This window comes from Typopeltis vanoorti, chromosome 18 (genome assembly GCF_054136105.1).
Source record: "Typopeltis vanoorti isolate ZY-2024b chromosome 18, IOZ_Tvanoo_1.0, whole genome shotgun sequence".
Lineage (NCBI taxonomy): Eukaryota > Metazoa > Arthropoda > Arachnida > Uropygi > Thelyphonidae > Typopeltis > Typopeltis vanoorti.
In genome coordinates, this window is record NC_143566.1 from 69,350,631 (window position 1) to 69,371,773 (window position 21,143).

Here is a 21,143-nt window from a genome sequence, read left to right on the forward strand (position 1 = left end):
ATGGCCCTCATCCCCTTCTCAGCTCCCAAGGATGCCCTCTTTGTCCTTTCCCCACCTTCCATAAAATAAAAAATTCCATTAACTGAAATCCTGTATGAACTTTTCAGAAGTTTGTAAGTCCTAATCATATCACCCCATTTCTCCTGTTTGCTAATGTCTGCAGTATACAAATTCTCGATCTGTCTTCATAATCAGCATTCCACTATTCTGGTATCATTTTTAACACTCTCCACTGTATCAAAATCACAATGGAAACCAGGAGATCAGACTTGTGCACAATAGTCCAAGTGAGGTCTTATCAAGTCCTTGTAAAGAGGCAAAATAACATCCTTATCTTTAATGCCAAAGTTTATTTCAGCATTGCAGTTATCTTTTGAGTTGTATTTACAATCTTTGCTACATGGCCCCTGAACTTCAACTTGCTGTCTACTAAAACTCCAAGATCCTTAGCCTGATCAGTTTCTTCTAGCATAATCCCATCAATATAATACGACAACATTAGATATCTAATTATGCCAAAGTTCATGGCTTTGCATTTACTGACATCATTTTCCCATGTCGACAATTCCAGCCTATTCAAATCATTCTGAAAGTGCTGCATATAGTGGCTCCCACTGATGAGACCTCAATAAAGGTCAAAACTGGTCTGGATAGTGGCCCTTTCCATAATACATAGCTATATACACATCCAAAAGGGTGTGTGCTTTGCATTATGGGAATCTAAGGCAATTGATGTGAAGTCATTAGCCTCTATATACAAGTAGCTCAGTCATGAAGATATTTCACATGCAAAACATTGCTTTGTTTTGCTTGCACTTGGATAAAGGATTAGAACCAAGAATATAATTTCTTGTCATCTTTAATTTATAGTATAACCAAGTTAAAAAAAACTTTCAGCATATATATATATATATATATATATATATATATACACACACACACACACACACACACACACAGTATACTTTTGTAAGATGTTGCATTCTGCATCACTATGAATTTTCTGATTGAGCTTTAGCAAATGACATTATTTTATTTAAAATTTTTAGCTGATCACTGCTGTAGGACAAGTTAGATATGCAGTAACTGTAACACCAGATGAACCCCCTTTAATCCCACCAGCTCCTGATATGAGCTCTCTAAATATCCATGGTAAGATTCTTCCAAATTTATGTAATTTAAATACCACAGGAATGAATTATATATTTCTAATAATGTAAATATAACTGTGATAATTAAATTGAATGAAAGCTATGATACAATGGATAGTTTGTGAAACTATGTATACATACCTTTATGATATGACATGTTTGCATCAGAAATGTAATGAAGGTGGTTTGCTTATGCACATTTTCTATATAAGAAAAGCATCCATATATACAATTATTAGGATAAGGAGAGGAGTGGCAATAATGTCTCTCAGAGCAAAAAGAAAGCTGTTCGGCATTCTATTCAGTTTAAAATTTGAACCTATGCCACTTTTTCCAGGATTTATATACTTATTGGACATAAACTCACAGCCATGAACTGCATTTCAAGTTTCAATTCACAAATAAATGTCTTAGTAAAAGTTGAAGGCATATATATATATATATATATATATATATAGTGTCCCCTTGCAGCAGATTTTAGAATATTAGCGTTTTTTATAAATGTCAATTCCCTGATGTTTAACTCTGTATGGAATTGTAAATTATAATTTCAACATAATGTATTCTAAAAAAAATGTAGCGTAGCAGATGGATGGATGGACTAATGCATTCTATATTATTTATAATAAGCTCATTCTCCCTAAGTAATGTCTCATATTAAATTATGGGTGATGTCATATATTAGTTTAGAGTTATACATGATGCTTATAATTTGCAGTGAGATTTCCTTACTTTTTAAATTTCAGTTCAGATGTAATAATAATTATAATAACAATAAATGGAAACAGAGTTAACTGATGTTTTCAGATTGAGTTCAAATAAAATTTTCTTGATCCTTTCTTCAGAAAACGCATCTTAGAATTAAATTGGTGATTTTTTTAAAAAACTGATTAATCATCAATGCATATTCTACCTTAATTAGTAGTCCTCACCTTACCGAAGTATATTATACAAATATAAGAGAATAAAAATATGACTAACAGGCTTTGTGCATTTTCAGGTGTGTGTTGAGGTGTGTATATAAATAATATATAATAATCGCACAACAAAAAAAGAGAAACTTAGGAAAAAATCCCCACTCTCCCCCTCCTTTATTGGCAAACTACTTTTCGTTTATACTAAATGCATTTAACTTTTTAAGTTAGATTTAATAATTTCATAATATCTGATTGGAAGCTCTTTATCTTTATATCAAAACTGTTAGTAGAAGTTTAGGGCCAAACGAAAAAACGTTTCATATTATTAGAAAAACGTATTTCTGCTTTTAGCTGAAAAAGTGTTTTTCATAAAAAAAATCACTTTCTACTCTACCATGTGATATTTTTATATGTTTTCATATATATATTGTAGAGCACCTGTTATAAAATATTAGTATATAATTAAACATTGTATTTTTAAAAATTAATTATTTAAGCACTTTTTTCAGTAATGCTGTTCTGTTATCTTTCTAGAAAAACCACAAAGTCAAGATTTGAATCTTCCTGATTTTAATGAAATATTTAATGTGGATTTTAATTCAATCTTTCCATCACGCAGTTCTCCTCAAGCTGCTGTACCACCACCTAAAAGAGGTAGCAGTTTGTGATGCTTTAATGTTGAATGCAGCTGATGCTTTCAAAAAAGTTTCACTTCATTCTTATCAGTGTTTTGCAACATATAACACAAAGCTGAATTGTGCATGATTCTGAAATTTGCATGCTTTTTGAAATAGCATTGCATCTTGTTCCCTTATTTTTAAGCCTATACTGATCTGCAGTGTTTGAATTAATGTTCAGATTGAATATATTTTCTTTCTCTCCTGTTTTATTTTTATCTTTTTTTTAGATTTGCTTACCTAAACCATACTTCTTATTTATATTACTTTAGAAGTGTGTCCAGCTTTCTTTTTTATTAAAATAAGTACACTAAATAAAATTCTTATACTGCACTTTTGCAAATGCTTTCTTTCTGTTTTGTTGGTTTCCTTCATTATTTTGATGTACCATGAAAATTTCCTGTTTCAGTTTTATTAGTTGTACAATTATCATCTTTGTATGCCAAAGTTATTATAGATGTTCTCTTCCCCATTTGTACATTGTCCATATCATTTTCTTTCTGGTTTGTTTTATTTTTTTAGTATTCTTCTATCATAAGTTACTTAGCATTTTTTTTTTCAACTTCAACTTCAAATTCAGAACATTACCATTAGAATTTAATTAAATTTAATTTACTAGCATGTACTTTATCTGGATTAAATCATGTTTTATCTTTTTTAAAGGAAAAAAGTCTTTAATTTGTTTATGTCTTATAACATTATTCAGTTCATACTGTAGATATATTAGATGGGTCGATTATTCATGCTGTATGTGCTTTCAGACTGGAGGCCAAACAGAATGAAAAGTGCAGAAAAGAAAGAATTAGTTTTTTTGGGGAAAAAATTAACATTAATGATAACAACTATGGGAATTTTTATAAGATGCTAATTACCGTATGATTCTGTAGTCTCTGAGTCATGAAAACATGCATATATGGTATACTTAAATTGAAAAGAAAAACTTAAAAAGAAGTGGGAACATTCACTACACATAGCTAAGTTAGGTGTAAAAGTAAATAAACAAGTGTCATTCTGTTTCAGAGAAAAGATATTGACATAAACACATTGCTATTTCATAGCCAAATAACTGAACTGACACTTAAAAGTTTCAAAATTGACCAGAGAGCTTATGAAAAAATAACCCTTTTGCATTGGGATTGTCTTGACTTACACTACTTAAAAAATGAACTCAGCTCAGGAGCCCATATATTTACCTTTTATTGATGTTTTTGATTAAGGTTTCATTGATCTGATAGCTCTTCAGAGAGTGTATATTTTTCAGTAGTGAACTCTCTGTCAGTTCATAATCTGGAGAAGAATTTGAAACGTCTAATTTTGGCACATTTTAAAGTTACAGGAATAAGGGATATAATCAATTGTTATTTCATAGTTAAATAATATAGTTTAATATGAGTCTCAGAACAGGGAAGATTCTGCAGGAATAGAAAGAATGTATGGTAATTCCATTGCACGAGAGTGGCGCAAAGACCAATGTATCACTGTCGACCAATTAGTATCTCAGGAGTGGTGGAAGATTTTGGAAAAATTAGTTAGGGCTTGCATTCAGAAATGGGTCGACAGTGAATCTCTACTTTGCAATGAGAAACATGGATTTTTACTAAGGGGAGATCATTCTTTAGCAACTTGCTCATATTCTATAACAATGTTACCAATGAACTAGACAAGGGAAATGGATATGCCATAATACTTTTGGATTTTGCTAAGGCTTTTGACAGAATACAGCATGGTAGACTGTTGCATAAATTTGAGAATATGGGTTTGGATATTAGCCTGGATAAGAAGATGGCTGACTGACAGATATCAAAAAGTGGTATACAAGAGTGTGAGTTTGCAAGATTTAAGGTAACAAGTAGTGTATCACAAAGATCAGTGCTTGATCCACTGTTATTCAATCTGTATATTAGTGATATTGGGAAGGAGTTGACAAGTGACATACAGCTTATTTGTTGATGATGCAAAGATAGGTAAGGTAATCAGGAATGCTGCTTATATGCAGTACTTGCAGAATAATTTGAGTAGGCTGGAATTCTGGGCATGGGAAAATGGATGTCAGTAAATGTAAAGTAATTCACTTTTGCATGATTAGATATCCAATGTCATTATTTATGAGGCTAGGGATCTTGGAGTGTTAGTAAATAGGAAGTTGAAGTTTAGTGGCCAGCAAAAATTGCAAATACAACTCAAAAGATAATTGCAATGTTGAAACAAACGTTCACATGTAAAGATAAGGATGTCATTTTGCCTCTTTACAAGGACTTGATAAGACCTCACTTGGACTATTGTGTGCAGGTCTGGTCTCCTGGTTTCTGTTGTGATTCTGATAGTGGAGAGAGTGCAAAAGAAAGTGTTAAAAATGATAATTAGGATTGTGGAATACTGATTATGAAGACAGATTGAGAATTTGTAGACTGCAGACACTAGCAAACAGGAGAAAGAGGGGTGATATGATTTAGACTTAAACTTCTGAAAGGTTCATACAAGATTTCAGTTGATGGAATTTTTCAATTTATGGAGGGTGGGGAAAGGACAAGAGGACACCCTTGAAAGCTGAGAATGATTGCCACTAAGAAGGGAGTGAGGACTAGATTTTTCTCTCATAGGGTGGTGCGTGATTGGAATGGATTGCCATTGGATGTTGTGAGTGCAAGCAGTGTGAATGAATTCAAGAATAAGTATGATAGCTGGTGCATGTAGTATGTGGCCTCCTCGATGAATCCCTGACTCCCTGGAGATCTCTCTTAATAATAAAGACCTTCAGGGAATCAGGAATAATAATAATGATAATAATAATAATTATTATTATTATTATTTAGCTATGACTGTCATGGAAAGATTTTGAGAGGAATATAGAACAGAAATTTCACTAAGGTGGGAACATTTTTTTTTATGGATATCCTTTAGAATATCCTTATTTCTGTGGTACAGAAATAAGGATATTCTAAATATGGGGAATAATCAAATTATACCAATTAACTAGTGATACAACAGTATCACTAGTTACTTTATTTAGTGGTAGAAAATATCTATACACGATTGCATGGATATTTTCTATGCAGTTATAAGTATGCAACACTAGAATCAGTCATAAGTGTATTGCAATACTAGGAGCAGAAGAGGCCATTTGAAAATTGAACAGATATTTAGCTTAGATGATAGATCTGAAATGCTTAAATATGGAGGGAGGAAATGTTTTACAAAAAAGCCATGCATACTTCAGAAGAAATACTGGGGTACAGCTCTCATCGTACCAATTTATAACAAGGGAATTAAGACTGAATTTGATAGTTATTGCTGTATTTCTATACTGTATAATAGTTAATATAATATTAATAAATAATAGTTAAAGAAAAGATTTGTACATATTTGAGGATTATCATATCAAATCATCATCATTTTCTGTGGTGTAACTTTATAGGGTGTACTAGATATTGTGGCACTCTAACACGATAACTATTCATTCACTGGTTTCAGATCAGAAACGTTTTTTTTTTTTTAATTGGTCTGTTATTTATCAGATCTCTAACTCAATCATCTCTTACTTTGTGATCTTCTAAAGTACTTCTAACTTCATCAGCCCTATATCTTCGTTATCCTCTGTATCTTTTTTCTTTCCATGTTTATCTCAGACATCTTTTGATAATCTTTCATCTTCCATTCTTTGTATGATCATACTACTTTATATTAGCTTTGCTCAAGATTATTAAATGCTAATAACATCACATTCTTTATCTAATATCTTCATTTGTACTATGATTGTGCTATTGATGCCGTCTGTTCACGTCTGCAATTTTGTTCAAAATGCTGATATCTGTTGTCTTATCTTTGATCCAGCTGTTTTATTTTTAACCCAACTCTCCAATCCATATGTTTATTATATTATAATTATATTTTGTGTTGTAAACTTGGTATTTTGGCTGACTTTTTTATTCCATATAAACTTATTCAACTGAATTTCCATCATACCAATTTCACATATTCTGTTATCAACTTCTTATCTTTGCCATCTTCATTGAAATTTTGTTTAAATAGCCAGAATGTGTAATTTGTTCTGTAGGTTTATTACTGATGATGTTATTATTCTTATCTTTTTTTTTTTTTTTTTGTCTGTTTTTGTAGTTGTAGTCTTTTCATTACTGATTTTCATACTAGATTTGTCACAGCAATTTTTTTAATTTGGCTAGAGACACTTGAATTACCCCTAAATGATTGAATTAACAGCATGAAATTGAATAAGGCAAAGTATTTAAAGTTAAGTAGCCACCAAAAATTATACTAGGAAGAATTTTTTATAAAAAAATTACATGGTGAAAAGAAATAGCATGCTCTCTTACAGTATTACAGCATTACAGCAATTCCTAATTAACTCATTATAGAAAGTGCACATAACCTTGCAAAAGAGAAAAATATTAAAAATAAATACTATAAGAGAAAAACAAAATTCCTGCTGGAAAGCAGATGAAACTTGAGAAAGAAAAGGAAGTATGTAGAACTTCAGAAATAAATAAAACAGTATCATAAAATGTATTAAGGAAGATAAAAAGAAAATAGAAGATAAAATGATACACGAAACAATGGAAATAATAAATATGAAAGCAATAAAACATTCTCACAAGGAAAAGAAAAAAAGAAATAATATTGTTAGAAGTTGATTTTTAATGTGATTCCTACCCTTATGAAAGGCTCATCTGTAGTACATTAATATTAGTACTGTGTGTGTAGGCAAGGGGTTAGGTAATTTGGAAATCCCTCTATGGAACAAACATGGAACCTTTTTCAAAATTGAAGTGTTATATTTTATAACACTTCAGGCATCCAATAAATAGGGCATCTCTGGAATAATGAAATTCATTTACCAGTTAAAGACATGTACAGAACATCCATGCTTATGGTGAGGTTTTGACCTACAGCCTCATGCTTGGAAAGCAGATCTTCTTACTACTTGACCAAGCAGGCTGACAAATGGACTAGATCTTAAAGATTTAAAGAAAAAAAAATGTTTCAATAATAAAATACCATGAGTTGGCATAATCAAACGAAATATAAAAACAGAGGAAAACTCGTAAAAAAAACTTTATTCATGTAGAATTTTCTAAGTGTTATTGGCATTATCAGTACAGGATCACAGAATGGCAATTATACAATAACAGACAATTCTAAAAAGCACCACCTAATAATTTAAAAGTGAGGGAATTAACAGAATTACATTTCTAAAATGTTGCAAGATGGCTCAGGTTATTCCTACCTGTTGTAAAATAAAAGAAATTTATTGATCTCCTAAAGCCCATCAGATTTACTTAAAGGCTAGCTCACTTTTAAATTATCAACTTTACAAAGATAAAAAATCTTTAGCCCTCTTAAATATGAAATCAATTCTATCAAGATTGCTATAGAATCTGTATTAGTGGCTAAAATTTTTAACACTATTCCACACATTTTATCAATTGTGTGGAATAGTGTTAAATTCCATGATAATTTAAAGGTGATAATTTAAAGGTGTAAGTTTGATACACTTTCAAGCCACTCAAGAACCAGTACTTATGTCTGTGACATGGATAGACTCATGATCAATATTTCAGGCCATCCACTTTTTGTTTTATCAAAAGGACATGATTTTACTGTTTCCCCCAATAAGTATTCCTTATGAACTTTTTTCATAGCATAGATAGAGGCCTTTGATCCTTATCTCCAAAAAACAGCTAACAGGATTCATTTTGAATGTGCAAAAATTCTTTTTAGTTCCATGCCTCCTCATTCTAATCTTTCTTTTTCTGAATTTACAGTGCTGAAATCATTACAGAATAACAATTTAATTATTACTAAGGTTGACTCTAGTAGCAAGACTTATACGTTGGTTAAACATAACTGGTAATTAGTTTACGGAATTAACAACGCATATAAAGTATATTAATTAAAGGTAACTTTAATGAATAACTTCTATATTTCGGCAACGTCACATTGCCATCTTCAGGAACATAAAGATTTGGTATGTGCACTCAGGAACTAACACAAAGCAAATGAGGAAGAAAGCAAGAAACTAATATTGTTCCTAAAGTCCTAATGGTGCCCTCTTGCGGGCTAATTTGGTAGTCTTGGCAGTTGGGCTGAAGTTCTCATAATGAAAGTCTACCAAATTTGGGGCAGTTTCATGCATCCAAATTTGTTGAGGTTAGGAACGTTAGAGCTGCTGAAGATTCTTTGAATAATCTTTTGTATTTAAACTTGCTGCGATGAATTATTTTTGTACTCTTCCAACGAATTTTATGGTGGGTATCTAAGGCATGGTCTGCCAGCCCAGAGCAGCTGTACTGGTGAAACCGGATGTAGTCTTGGTGTTCTGAAATCCTGATATTTGTTGTTCTGCCTGTTTGGCCAAAGTATTACAATTTGCAGCTGCAAGGGACCTGGTATAAACCTGGTAGGTCTAGGGGAAGTGGTTGGTCTTTGGTAGAGCGGATAAGGGATGTCAACTTTTTATATGGTCTGTAACAGGAAGTAAGGTCATTTTTTGAGGATATTGGTTATTTTCTCAGAGGTGCCCTGGATGTAAGGGATGGTGATAGACTTGATGTAATCTTTATTGTGGAAGGGGGTTGTGGTTTACAGGTTTTAGTATTTTTTGGATTTTTTTGAGGTTATAGCCATTGGCTAAGAAAGTGTTGAGGATGTGGTTTAGTTCAATAGTCAGGGCCTTGTCATCTGAGCAGATTAATTTTGCCCTGTTATATAGTGTTTTTATCACCCCATATTGTTGTCAGGGGGGGGGGGGGAATTGCTGGTGATGTATCTGCCAGTGTGGGTGGGTTTTCTGTAAACAGAGAAAACCAAAGATCCATCAAGCTGGAGGGTGATTAGAGTGTCTAGGAAGGGGAGGGTGTTGTTTTCCTCTTTTTCTAAGGCGAACTGGACTCTGGGGTGTTGGTTGTTTAAGTGTGCTAGGAAGGAGTGGAGCGTGTCTGAGCCATGTGGCCAAATAGCAAACACATCATCCGCATAACGAAGCCAAATAGTGGGTTTTTGTTTGGCGGAGTTTAAGGCTTTCTCTTCAAATGTCTCCATAAAGAAATTGGCCAAGGGTGGAGAAAGTGGTGAACCCATGGCTGTCCCCTCTATCTGTTTGTAGAACTTTCCTTGCTAAACGAAATAGCCTGAGTTCATTGTGAACTGAAATAGGGCTGAGATATCGGGAGGAAACTTGGCTTGGATGAGCTCAAGGGTTTCTTTGAGTGGGACATTAGTGAATAGGGAGGAGACGTCAAAATTGACCATTATGTCAGTGTGTTGGAGTGTGAGGTTTTCTATACTGGCTTTAAAGTGGGCTGAGTTTTTTTATGTGTGATGGTGTGTTGCCAGTGTAGTGTCTGAGCGTTTTGGCTAAATGTTTGGCTAATTTATATGTGGGGGAATCAATGCCATCCACTATGGGACACAATGGCACATTTTCTTTATGTATTTTTGGGAGTCCATATAATCGGGGGAGGGGGGTCTAGAGTTATAAGGTTTAAGTTTGTTGGTGACTTCCACAGGCCAAGAAGTGACTTTCTTAAGGAGTCTGTGGATAGTTCTAATAGTTCTTGAATATAATCTTACCAGCTCTCAGATTAGAACTATCCACAGACTCCTTAAGAAAGTCACTTCTTGGCCTGTGGAAGTCACCAACAAACTTAAACCTTATAACTCTAGACCCCCCCGATTATATGGACTCCCAAAAATACATAAACAAAATGGGCCATTGCATCCCATAGTGGATGGCATTGATTCCCCCACATATAAATTAGCCAAACATTTAGCTAAAATGCTCACACACTACACTGGCAACACACCATCACACATAAAAAACTCAGCCCACTTTAAAGCCAGTATAGAAAACCTCACACTCCAACACACTGACATAATGGTCAATTTTGACGTCTCCTCCCTATTCACTAATGTCCCACTCAAAGAAACCCTTGAGCTCATCCAAGCCAAGTTTCCTCCCGATATCTCAGCCCTATTTCAGTTCACAATGAACTCGGGCTATTTCATTTAGCAAGGAAAGTTCTACAAACAGATAGAGGGGACAGCCATGGGTTCACCACTTTCCCCACCCTTGGCCAATTTCTTTATGGAGACATTTGAAGAGAAAGCCTTAAACTCCGCCCCACAAAAACCCACTATTTGGCTTCGTTATGTGGATAATGTGTTTGCTATTTGGCCACATGGCTCAGACACACTCCACTCCTTCCTAGCACACTTAAACAACCAACACCCCAGAGTCCAGTTCACCTTAGAAAAAGAGGAAAACAACACCCTCCCCTTCCTAGATACTTTAATCACCCGCCAACTTGATGGATCTTTGGTTTTCTCTGTTTACTGAAAACCCACCCACACTGGCAGATACATTCACCAGCAATCCCCCCCCCCTCACAACAATATGGGGTGATAAAAACACTATATAACAGGGCAAAATTAATCTGCTCAGATGACAAGGCCCTGACTATTGAACTAAACCACATCCTCAACACTTTCGTAGCCAATGGCTATAACCTCAAAAAAATCCAAAAAATACTAAAACCTGTAAACCACAACCCCCCCCCCTCCCCCCTCCACAATAAAGATTACACCAAGTCTATCACCATCCCTTACATCCAGGGCACCTCTGAGAAAATAACCAATATCCTCAAAAAATATGACCTTACTTCCTGTTACAGACCATATAAAAAGTTGGCATCCCTTATCCGCTCTACCAAAGACCAACCACTTCCCCTAGACCTACCTGGTGTATACCAGGTCCCTTGCAGCTGCAAATTGTCCTACTTTGGCCAAACAGGCAGAACAACAAATATCAGGATTTCAGAACACCAAGACTACATCCGGTTTCACCAGTACAGCCGCTCTGGGCTGGCAGACCATGCCTTAGATACCCACCATAAAATTCGTTGGAAGAAAACAAAAATAATTCATCGCAGCAAGTTTAAATACGAAAGATTATTCAAAGAATCTTCAGCAGCTCTAAAAAACGTTCCTAACCTGAACAAATTTGGATGCATGAAACTGCCCCAAATTTGGGAGACTTTCATTATGAGAACTTCAGCCCAACTGCCAAGACTACCAAATTAGCCCGCAAGAGGGCGCCATTAGGACTTTAGGAACAATATTAGTTTCTTGCTTTCTTCCTCATTTGCTTTGTGTTAGTTCCTGAGTGCACATACCATATCTTTATGTTCCTGAAGATGGCAATGTGACGTTGCCGAAATATAGAAGTTATTCATTAAAGTTACCTTTAATTAATATACTTTATATGCGTTGTTAATTCCGTAAACTAATTACTACTAAGTTTGACAAAGGAAAAGCTGTTGAAGATAGAAGAGAATATTGAAGAAAAATATCTCAATTATTGTGAAACTATTCAACTCATAGGCCCCTCGCATCTGATTCTACCTGCAGTCAACTAAACAGCCTTATTTCTCTTATCAGTAATGTTTCTAATTGAGATGAAGAACGAAAGAAGAAGCTTAAACCTTCTTTGGTCATCACATAGATTATATGGTCTTCCAAAAGTTTATAAACCAGGTACTTCATTAAGACCAGTCATTGACTGTATAAGATGACTAAATTCTTATCCAATTTACCTGCTACCTCAACTAGAAGAACTACTACTTATATTAAAAAACACTTTGGATTTTAAAAATAAAATTTCTGATCTTCATCTGGATGACATTTTCTAGGCATATACCATTTTCCTTGTTGTTCTTGTGAGTTATCTTAATTTGGACAAACAAGAAAATCTGTTTTTATTCATCTAGAAGAACATAAGTCTTATATTAAATAACATGAGCCTGAACATCTGGAGTTGCAGAGTATGCTATCATCACTAAACATAGAGTTTATTGGAACAACAAGAGTCCTTCATAAAAGTCATTTTCTCATAGAATGTCTTTATAAAGAAACATGTGAAACCTTACTTCATTTTCCTAACTTAAACAGATCCAATGGCTATCCCCTTTATGGGCTGTGTGTGTGTGTGTGTGTGTGTGTGTGTGTGTGTGTGTGTGTGTGTGTGTGTGTGTGTGTGTGTGTGTGTGTGTGTTTTCTTTTTCAAGTTAGGAAATTATTGACCGTATTTAGTTATCTCACAGCAGCTACTCAGGAGGTATGTTTTAGAATTGTCTGTTATTGTTTAATTGCAGTTCTGTGATCCTGTACGGACAGTGCCTATGAAACTTAGGTTAAAATTCTACATTAATAAATTTTTTATGTGAGTTTTCCTCTGTTTTTATAAAAAAAAAAAAAAAAAACACACATATTAGAAAAGACCAGATAGTATTTTTCAAACTTGTATAACACCAAAGGTATTGTTTAAAATGAGGTTACATGGAATCTAAAGAATATGAAGAAAAAGAGAATGTCCTGGAAATATGGAATTTGGAAATGTAAAAGCAGTGAAAGATACAAAAAAATAAGAAAGCTAGGGAGTGCAGTTGATAACAGCATCAGCAGGAGGAGGAGGAGATAAGAATGCTATTCCCCATTTTATGTAGGCTATTAAAAAATATTTGATTCAATTGAAAACAAGCAGTACTTATAACAGTGAAGTGGCATGGAACAAACCAGGAGGCATGCTTTAGAATTTTCTGTTATTGTTTAATTGCAGTTCTGTGATCCTGTACTGACAATGCCTATGAAATGTAGGTGAAAATTCTACGTTAATAAAGTTTTTTATGTGAGTTTTCCTCTATTTTTATTAAAAAAAAAAAACATATTAGAAAAGACCAGGTAGTATTTTTCAAACTTGTATAACACCAAAGGTATTGTTGAAAATGAGGTTATATGTAAGATATATGAAAAATGCTCTCATCCTTCTCTATGAACAAAGCAGCCTATTTAAAATAACAGAGTGTACCAAGGAAATACAATTTCTTCCAGTTTATTCACTTCAGTATTAGAATGTTCTGCAAGCAGTTCTGATATACACCTAAACAAAAATGATATTAAAGCAACTGATATACCCACAAGAAAGAACATATCTTATAACCCTTTAACCACCATGTTTCATCAAATTGTAATGATTGGTTCTTTTTCTTTTAGGATATATAAGAAGAGTTGCTAATATAATTTTTGTTCTAGGTGATTATCAGAACTTTTCAGCTCCCCCTCATAAGTGAACTAGATTGGAGATAAAAGGATTAATATACTTAATAATATATTAATTATTAATATTAATATTAACATAAAAAGATTATTTCATTTACAATATGCTAATGACACTGTGAGAGCCTTCATAGCTCAGTTGGTTTTTGACAGAGCCTTTTGGTTGGAATGACTTGGGATTTGAATCCTATCTATGACACAAAGAACCTTTATTAGAGCTTTCAATTAAAGGTGAGTTAGCCAGTTTCATAAGGAGGTGAAAGGGTTTTTTTATCACAGAAACTTGGGTTTTTCATCATTCAACACACAAACCAGCTCCTGTGAACACATGTCTAACATAAAATTCTCACTATTAGGGGATGTAGCAGAGGAGTGGCAAGAGAGTTGAATTAAATTGCCTAAAATTGTTAATTATGAGACTTCATCTATCTTTGCCAGAAGAGAATTGGATGGATGGAAAACATTGTGGAAAAGCAAAATAACAATAGAGCTAGATGGAAAATTTAAAGGATTGAACTGATCAAATAAATTAGGATTATATATAAACTATGAAAAAAAATGATCAAAAATAAAAATTTGAAGAAACTCAGATAATAGAAGAGCAAATAAAAATAATAACATAGACAGTTACAGTATCTGCTTGCCACAATTAACTGAGAATAAAAAAAAAAAGTTCACAGTAAGTGAATTTCATTATCAATTAGCATTACCAGTTTTTTGTTTGTTTGTTTTTAAATAGAATTATCTAAATGTTACTTTATGTTATTATTATAATAGTACAGTATGTTAGTGGTATTATAATAAAGAATATGCAAACAGTGCTATTGTGACCTCATCCTTTTCGAAAAAAAAAAAGTATGTTAAAATAAACTATAATTTGTGGTTGTGTTTAAAAAAAACATGAAAAATTAAAACAGAATTTAAATAAAACAACTTATTTTCAGAAACTTACTCAAAAAAGAAAATATAATTATTATGTAAACACAACTATCATTACATGTTGTACCATCATTTTGTAATTTAGTTTAAGCCAATACGAATTGCAATTTGGTCGGCAAAATCCCAAATTGCCAGGCCATCCTCGTTCGTTCAGTATCCAGGTAGATACCCAACAGGGTGCACCACGAGTAGCTGAGGATTGGACATTAGGTCAGAAGCCTTGGTCGATTCTCCACATTCCTTTAAAGGCTATGTGGAGATCTCCATTCAGTTATACAGCTTTGACCCTTAAGCACCCCTGAAATCTGAAAAAACACCCCAACTCAACATCATCAGAGTTAAAGATCGGTACTATCAACATAAGAAGCCTGAATGGCAAAGAAATTGAGCTAGTTGAGGAATTAGATAAGTATCAGATCCACATAATGGGGTGACTGAAACAAAAAAAGACAAAAACTGGTGAGATCTTTCCGAGCAATAAATACAAAATGTTATATTCAGGCAATGACAATCAAGGAAAAGAAGGAGTAGCCATAGTATTCAACACTAAATACGAGGCTAATCTTCTTGAATGGCATGCAGTCTCAAGTAGAGTGATGTGGGCAAATATCAGAATGGGGAACTGGCCAATGAGACTTATTTGTGCCTATGCTCCCACAGAAGGTTCTACTAAGGTAGAAGTGGAGGAATTTTTTGTGGATTTAGAGAAAGCATCTGACACAATGAAAAAGGAAAAGTTGGTCCTTGTTGGGGATCTAAATAGCAGAGTGGGAAATGATTGTCAGACATACAAAAATATATTGGGAAAATTTGGAGAAAAGAGCAAAGCTAATAATAATGGCAAATATTTGTTGGATTTCTGCTCAGAACATGGACTGGTTATTACTACCACCATGTTCCAACATAAAAATGTGCACAAATTCACATTGAGAGAAGAGGCAAGAAATAAGAAAAGTCTCATTGACTATGTTATTGTTGATAGTGATGTTTTCTTCCTTCTGCAGGACACCTGAGTGTACAGAGGATTTGAAATTGGAAGTGATCACTATTTAGTCTTGAGCAGGATAAAATTCAATTTCATATTGAAAGGAATAACATATAAGAAAGTTTTAAAGCGAATAAAAGTTGAGCACATGTGAACTGTAGACTAAAATACACAAAGATTATTGAAGAAAAAATTTGGAGATTCAGTGGCATGCCTTGAAGAAAACCCTGATTGATTCAGCCAGAGAGGCATGTGGTGAGGTTGTCTGCAAGGATAGAAAAATCAGAACTCCATGGTGGACACAGGAAGTTAAAGAGTCAGTGATGGAAAAGAAGAAAGCATATCAAATGTTCCTGGCAAATAAGTCAGCTTGTGCTCTTAGAGAATACAGAGACAAATGTAAGAAAGCTAAACAGTGTGTAAAACTAGCTAAACAAAAGTCATGGGAGGACTTTGCAAGAACATAGAAAATAAATATCAAGAAGATGGTAAAATATTCTGGAGGTTGTTAAAGAAGCTTACGAATGGATGATAGAGTGCTGTAAAAGGAGTTAGAGATGATAAAGGTGACATGAAAATGGAAGAAAAAGATATCCTTGAAGTATGGAGTAATTACTTTGAAAAACTGCTAAATGAAAGAAGCAGTGATGACAGCACAGTGGTAAAAAACACTGACCAGGCATGCAGTCAGGAATACATACCCATACATGAAGTAGAAAAAACCATCAGACTTAAAATGTGGAAAGGCAGCAGGAGTAGATGATATTCGACCAGAAATGCTGAAGTATGGTGGTATAAAAGTCTTGCAGTGGCTGCACTGTATAATTCAGAAGGCCTGGACAGAGGGACGAATTCCCAATGATTGGAGTAGAGCTCTCATAGTACCCATATATAAAAAGGGAAATAAAACTGAATGTGAGAATTACAGAGGTATTTCCCTACTGAGTGTTCCTGGTAAGATATATGCAAGTATTCTTGAGAAACGATTGAGAACAATTGTAGAAGAAAAGCTTGGTGAAGAACAAGCTGATTCAGTCCAAATAGAGGCTGTCAGGATCAGATCTTCACTTTACGACAAATGAGAAAGCATGGGAATGTAACAAAGATCTCTATTTGAGTTTTGTAAATCTGGAAAAGGCATATGATAAGGTGCCAACAGAGAAGCTATTCAATATGCTACAGTTATATGGTGTCAATGGGGCATTATATCAAGCAATATTTAGTCTCTATTTGAGTTGCAAGTCAGCAGTTAGAATTGAAGGAAGTACAGGAACATGGTTTAATGTTAAAACCCTTAGTGAGACAAGGATGTACATTATCCCCTCTGTTATTCATTATCTATATGGATCACATTACAAAGAAAAGCGGTATTAAACATGATATCAAAATTGGAGATGTTAATGCCAGCTCTTTGCTTTATGTGGACGATGTTATACTTATCAATAAATCTGCTATGAGTCTGCAAGATTCCTTGACTAAATTGAATAACTGTTGTAATAGATATGATATGAAGGTCAGCAATAAAAAGACAAAGACATTGAAAATGTGAACTGCATTTTCGACGGAGAACACTTCACCGGAGAACCCGTGGAACAAGTAAAACATTTCATCTACTTAGGCACTATTTTTAGTGAAGATGGTAAATTAAATATGGAAATAGACAACAGAATCAATAAAGCTGGTATAGTAAGAAGTCAATTGAATAAATTTGTTGAAATTTTATTTTTCACTTGGTTAGAGTATAATAAATTTAGTTTAATCCTTTATCCAAGTGTGAGCAAACGAGTTGCCCTGGTGTTGTACCACCCTACCCCATTCCTGAAGATACTTTCAGGTGCAAACTTCGTTTGCTCACACTTGGATAAAGGATTAAACTAAATTTATTATACTCTAACCAAGTGAAAAATAAAATTTCAACATCTTTCTCTAAATCCAGAGTAATTTATTAAAAAAAGGGTTGCACACCATTTGGCAATTCCTATAGGTAGAGATGACCTGCTAATGCTTCTGCCTGGTATCTCAACTTGGGCCTGGCTCCCACTGAAGAGACCTCAATAAAGGTCGAAACAAGTCTGGGTAGTGGCCCTTCCCTTATAGGAGATACTGAGACAGGAGTTGTTTATAGCTTGCTCCACCTTTGCAACGAGTTGCCCTAGTGTTGAACCACCTTACCCCAGTCCTGAAGATACTTTCAGGTGCAAACTTCGTTTACTCACACTTGGATAAAGGATTAAACTAAATTTATTATGAATAAATTCATATGGAATAAGAGAGAAATTAGTGGGAAAACTAAATTAGCTTTATACAAGACAGTGTTAAACGAGTTTTAACTTATGGATCTGAGAGCTGGGTCAGAAGTAAAACACTTGAAAGACTAGAGACCAGAGATATTAGAATCCTGAGAAAGATTATAGGTGTGAACAGATGGTATCAATGGCAATATCATATTAAAAACGACGATATTAGGAAAGAACTTGACATTGTCGGCATCTAGGAATGCGTTAGCAGAGGTAATCTCAGGTGGTATGGTCATTTAAACAGAATGGGCGAGGAAAGATTGGCAAAACAATTATTCTCTGCCAGGTTGGCAGTAAAACGACCCATAGGAGGACCAAGATATAGGTGGATTGATATGGTACAAAGTGCCTTAGACGACAGAAATATAAGTCTGATAATATTGGAGTCTTGACAAGTAACAGACTGATCTGGAGGAAAATTGTAGATAGGAAGTTAGTAATGATGTAAATTTTTCGTGTAGTACTATCATATCCTGCACATCCCTTGAGGGTACATGGCAGGAATTTGATGATGATGATGAACTATCATTACATTTAAATTTAAAAAAAAAACTCGAAAATTATCATAAAAAAATGAAAATTTTACAACTTGTTCTAAAACAAAACACAACCCTGTCTATGAAGTAAGTTTTTTAACTCATTGAACAGTGTGGTGCTGCATCCTTGGTGAGACAGGTGAGGAACATTCCCTATAAGAGAGAAAATCTGTTTTACCATATGAAGTTCTTAGGTTATTTTTGTAGTAGCTTAGGTCAGAGACATCATGTCTTGCTTAATTTTGGAGGGAGAAAATCAGGGAACTTTCCTTCTTTCCTGACACTATCGTTATTGGTGTACATCAAACAATAACATCTTTCACAGTTGACTCGGGTATATAAAATTTGCATGCAGAAATGTGTTCCGCTGTTTCAGCTTGTTGCAGAATGATGAAAAGTTTTTTCAAATCAGTAAACTAAACCTTTTAGGTTCATTCGTTTTATTTTTATTTGAAACAGATTTACTAGCATCACTTTTCACTATTTTGTGGAGGACATCATAACTAGTTAAACAGTATGTGAATTCAAAACATTATACATTAAATTGGATCGCGTTGTTGAATTGAATTGAATTATACATTATATTGAATCACTAAATCTCATATCATAGTTTGAGCTGGAATTGAAGTTTTACGACCGGAGCCCTTCCTGACATCAACCCTCGCCATTTATCCGGGCTTGGGACTGGTACCTGTTGAGGCTAGCTTGCCTCCTTCGGTGGCTGCATAAGATGAAATGACTTAGCAAGATAAGAAAGACTTACCCCTAGCCCTCGAATACTCTAATAGCATCGGGGGGAAGGAGCAAGGAGAGGAGAAAGAAGCAAAAGAAAGAAGAGGAGGGACCAGTCTACAGAATAATATAACAGATGTATATTACATGAAGTTAGGCATGGTCCAGCATCTGGTACCTCGGGTTTGCCATGCCCGTACTCACTAAAGTGAGCCCTTGAGACAGAAAGTTTTCAAGTAACAGTTTGCTCGCATCAAGGGTCAGCATTAAGTCCGTTTCTGTTTAATATTGTGATGGAAGTGGTAACAGAGGAGGTGAGAGAAGATGCGCCTTGGACAATGTTGTATGCAGATGACATCTTGCTGTCTGCAGATTCAAGAGAAGAAGCGGGAACTAAACTGGAACGATGGAGAAAAGTACTGGAGGAGAGAGGTATGAGACTGAGTAGAAGTAAGACAGAGTATATCTGTTGCACAGTGGGTGGCGGACAGGAGACAGATCTGGAGCTGGAAGGAAATGTCATCAGGAAGGTGAGAGACTTTAGATAGGTTCAACAGTGGAAGAAGATGGAGGCGCTGAGAAGGAAGTGGGATGCAGGATATGAGCAGGTTGGAGGAACTGGAGGGAGATGGCTGGAGTGTTATGCGATAAGAGGGTGTTGATCAATCTGAAAGGCAAAATCTATAGGACAGTAGTGAGGCTAGCTATGACATATGCTATAGAAACTGTGACCCTGAAGAAAAATAACATCAGCAGGATGGAAGTAGCAGAGATGACAATGCTTAGGTGGATGTGCAGTGTGACCAGAAAGGATCATCTGAGAAATGACTATGTCAGGGGAACAGTGAAAGTTACGAACTTAGGAGCGAAAATACAGGAGGCAAGGTTGAGATGGTTGTTGGTCATGTGATGAGGGGGGGGGGACGAATATGTGGGAAGAAGGGTCATGCAGATGGATGTGCAAGGAAGGTGGAAGCGTGGGCGGCCAAAGAAGAGATGGAGGGAGCTGGTAGAAGAGGACTTGAAGATGAAGAACTTGAATGTGGTGACAGCCCAAGACAGGAATGTGTGGAGGAGACTCTTTATCAACAGTGACCCCACTTAAGTGGGAGAAGCTGCAGAAGAAGAAGAAGAAGATTGAATCACTAAATCTCACTTCTAAGAATAAAAATTGAAATATTCCAAAATCCCAAATGCATACATCTATTTGTACTCTGAGTGAAGTCTCTTCACAGAGAGTGTCATTCACAACATATGACATGGAATGCTTTATTCTCTTTTTACAGATAATTTCCCAACACAATTGTATTTTTTTATTTCAATTTTTTATTTATTTATTTAAATTTTATTTTATTTTATTTTTTATGTCTATCAGCAATTTCTTTTCAAGAAGTTATAATTTCTTCTCTTAGCTTAACCAGTTTTATGGAGCTCTGTGCATGTTTTGTAAGTCCTTACTAATAATGTTTTTCAGAGTTGACCATGATGCATGTCTATTTGTAATCTGTGAATATAGCCTCTGAACTAAGAGTTGTCATGCACAATTCACAGCAATAGAATGTTTTATTGCACCACTTTTTTTGCTTTGGTGATATTTTCTTATATATTGCATGAGACCAGACAAAAAAAAAAAAAATGACGATTCGTTCTTTTTCTCTAATTGGAAACAAAAATACATAATATGTCATACACAAAAAAGTGGCTCAAAAATTGGTGTGCAGGAAAAAATACCTTTAGTGCTCATTGTGTATATTTCTGTTTAATATTTTATTTTGTAGTACG

General features: G+C 34.6%; 1 protein-coding gene across 3 annotated transcripts in view; it reads left to right on the forward strand.

Annotated features, from left to right (window-relative positions):
* Vinc (vinculin) overlaps positions 1 to 21,143 on the forward strand; it is a 274,672-nt gene that overhangs the window by 192,860 nt on the left and 60,669 nt on the right. For 2 of the 3 annotated variants that reach the window (XM_090408245.1, XM_090408246.1), the window contains exons 17-18: positions 1,050 to 1,152; positions 2,603 to 2,722. In XM_090408245.1, coding sequence (XP_090264371.1) covers positions 1,050 to 1,152; positions 2,603 to 2,722 — 223 coding nt within the window. The remainder of the gene's footprint in view (positions 1 to 1,049; positions 1,153 to 2,602; positions 2,723 to 21,143) is intronic. The other variant, XM_090408247.1, reaches the window with a different exon arrangement.